At 36.8% G+C, this 2,189-nt stretch overlaps 1 protein-coding gene across 1 annotated transcript; it reads right to left on the bottom strand.

The window, feature by feature from the left end:
* Nucleotides 1–795: 795 nt before the first annotated feature.
* PAGE4 (PAGE family member 4) lies at nucleotides 796–1,090 on the bottom strand. Its single transcript, XM_069493268.1, is given in 2 exon segments — nucleotides 796–847; nucleotides 849–1,090. Coding segments are annotated over 2 exon segments (294 nt in total).
* Between the last annotated feature and the right edge of the window lie 1,099 nt (nucleotides 1,091–2,189).

The raw sequence follows: 2,189 nt of genomic DNA, 5'->3' as shown, positions 1-2,189 counted from the left end.
ACAGAGAAGCAGCAGAGCTCTCCACTGTCTTCTAGGTCTGAGGTGATAAAACTTGAAGCATTGGGGTTTCCAAATCAGCCAGGACTCAAGAAGCCCTTGGTTCCAGAGAGAAGGGAGGTGCAGAAAAGTGAACCTGACATTTGATGATTTTCTCTTTGAATACTTGGTGACTCTTAGTCATGTAGGGTGAAAGGCTAAGAAGCCAAGAAAACCGGTTGGCAAGCAGAGTGGAATTTTGACATTCTTACGTTGTTATGGAGATACAAAGTAGAGTTCATGAACTGACAAAGAGGTAGCATTCAGCGAATGCTGCAGGCTTTCAACTGGGACTCTTGGAGAGGGGGTGCATTAGCCTAGATCAAACCTTACAACAGCTCAACCTTGTGTAATCTTAGTCTTGACTGGATTTAGGTAAACTGTCCCTACTCTAGCAGCCTGTCAGACAATAGGGTGAATCCTCTCCAGAGGAAAATAAGTTCATCCAGAGGCCCCATATTCTTTCAGGCCCTGTGATCAGTACTCAATCCAAAATTAGTAGGATCCAAGAAAGATGGCCAAGAGAAAATTCATAATAGAAATATACTCACATGTGTTCCAGATTATTGCAGTTATCAGACACAGACTTTACAATAATTGTGATTAAAATCAAGAAAATAAATTACAAAATGAAGAATTTCAGTAAAGAACTGGATCTATTTTTTTCTAGAGAAAATTATAAAGCTTTATTGAGAGAACTTAAGTCAAGTTTTCAGTATAAAAACAGCATATGTGGTTTCAGCTTGTCTTCTTTTTAACTTATGGCTGCCCATCATCTGCTTCTGAATTTTCAGCACACTCTAGATTAGGTAGTCTTCACTTTCACATCCGGGCCATCTCCATGCTCACTCCCAGTCTTTTCCAGATGCATTTCCTGGTGGTCACCTTCCAATTCAGGTTCCCCCTCACCTTCAACTGCAGGTTCTTCTCCTTCTTCTCTCTCTTGTCCGGGTTCAACATCCTGACTCTCAACATCATTTCTCTTGTTGAGATTGTTCATCAATGGACTACTGGTGAGCCACAGCTTCAGCTGGGTTGGAACACTATTGGCCATCTCTTCCTCTAGATCTTGATCTTACCTGTGCACTCCTATTTCACCTGCAGCTAGAAAGTCATGAACTGAAGACTACCATTGCTACCTAAACACAACCTCTGTGAGATCAACTCCACTAGCCAATCTGGAATCTGTGTTTTTAAAGAAGCAAATAAAAATTGTAGCACTGAAAAAATACAGTAATAAAAATTAGAATCTAATAGATATGGTTTAACAGATTGGACACAGCTGAAAAAAGTACTGGTGAGCTGGAAATAGGTCAGTAGAAAGTATCTTTGCTGATGTACAGAAAGAAAAAGTCATGGAAAATACAGAAAAGAATGCAAAAGACACATGGGACATGTTCTACCATATGAAACATTCTAACCCATGTAATTGTAGTTCGGGAAGCGAGGAAAAAGAGAATATGGCAGAAGTATTGAAAGAGATAATAACCAAGAAATTTCCAAAAGAAATAAAAAAAATATTGAGTCATACAATTAAAAATTACTAAAAACCCCAAGCTGGATAAAGGCAATAAAGCTACACCTTGACACACCATAATCAAATTAATAAAAATCAAATATAAGAGAAAATCGTAAAAGCAAATAGAGGAAAAAGATGCATTCCTTTCAAAGATGTAATGATATGACTAATAGCTAACTTTTCAACAGAAGTGATTAAAATGAAATGATGGAATGACGCCTTTAAAAGGCTGAAAGGAAACAACAGCCAGTCTAGAATTCTATATCTGGTGAAAATGTCCTTCCAAAGTGAAGGCAAAATGAAGATATTTTTAGGAAAACCAAAAAGTGAGGTTATATATTACATATGTCCCCAGTAGACTTTTATTAGAAGAAATATTAAATGGAGTTTTTTGTGTTTTGCATCACAATTATTGTGCTGCTTACAAAAATTTACACATGCATTAAAATTTGTAGAACTGTATACCAAAAAGTCAATCCTTTTTTTTTTTTAAAGGAGTGCTTTAGGCACAGGGAAAGTGTTCCCAGAGGGAGATCTGGGAATATAGGAAGGCATGAAGAGCAATACAAAAAATAAACATATGGTTAAATATAAGTGAATATTGACTGCACAATAATAATGTCTTTTGTGATTT

The sequence above is a fragment of the Eulemur rufifrons genome, chromosome 18 (genome assembly GCF_041146395.1).
Source record: "Eulemur rufifrons isolate Redbay chromosome 18, OSU_ERuf_1, whole genome shotgun sequence".
NCBI classification, from domain to species: Eukaryota; Metazoa; Chordata; class Mammalia; order Primates; family Lemuridae; genus Eulemur; species Eulemur rufifrons.
Note: the sequence above shows the minus strand (reverse complement) of the source record. Positions and strands in the feature narration are given on the sequence as shown.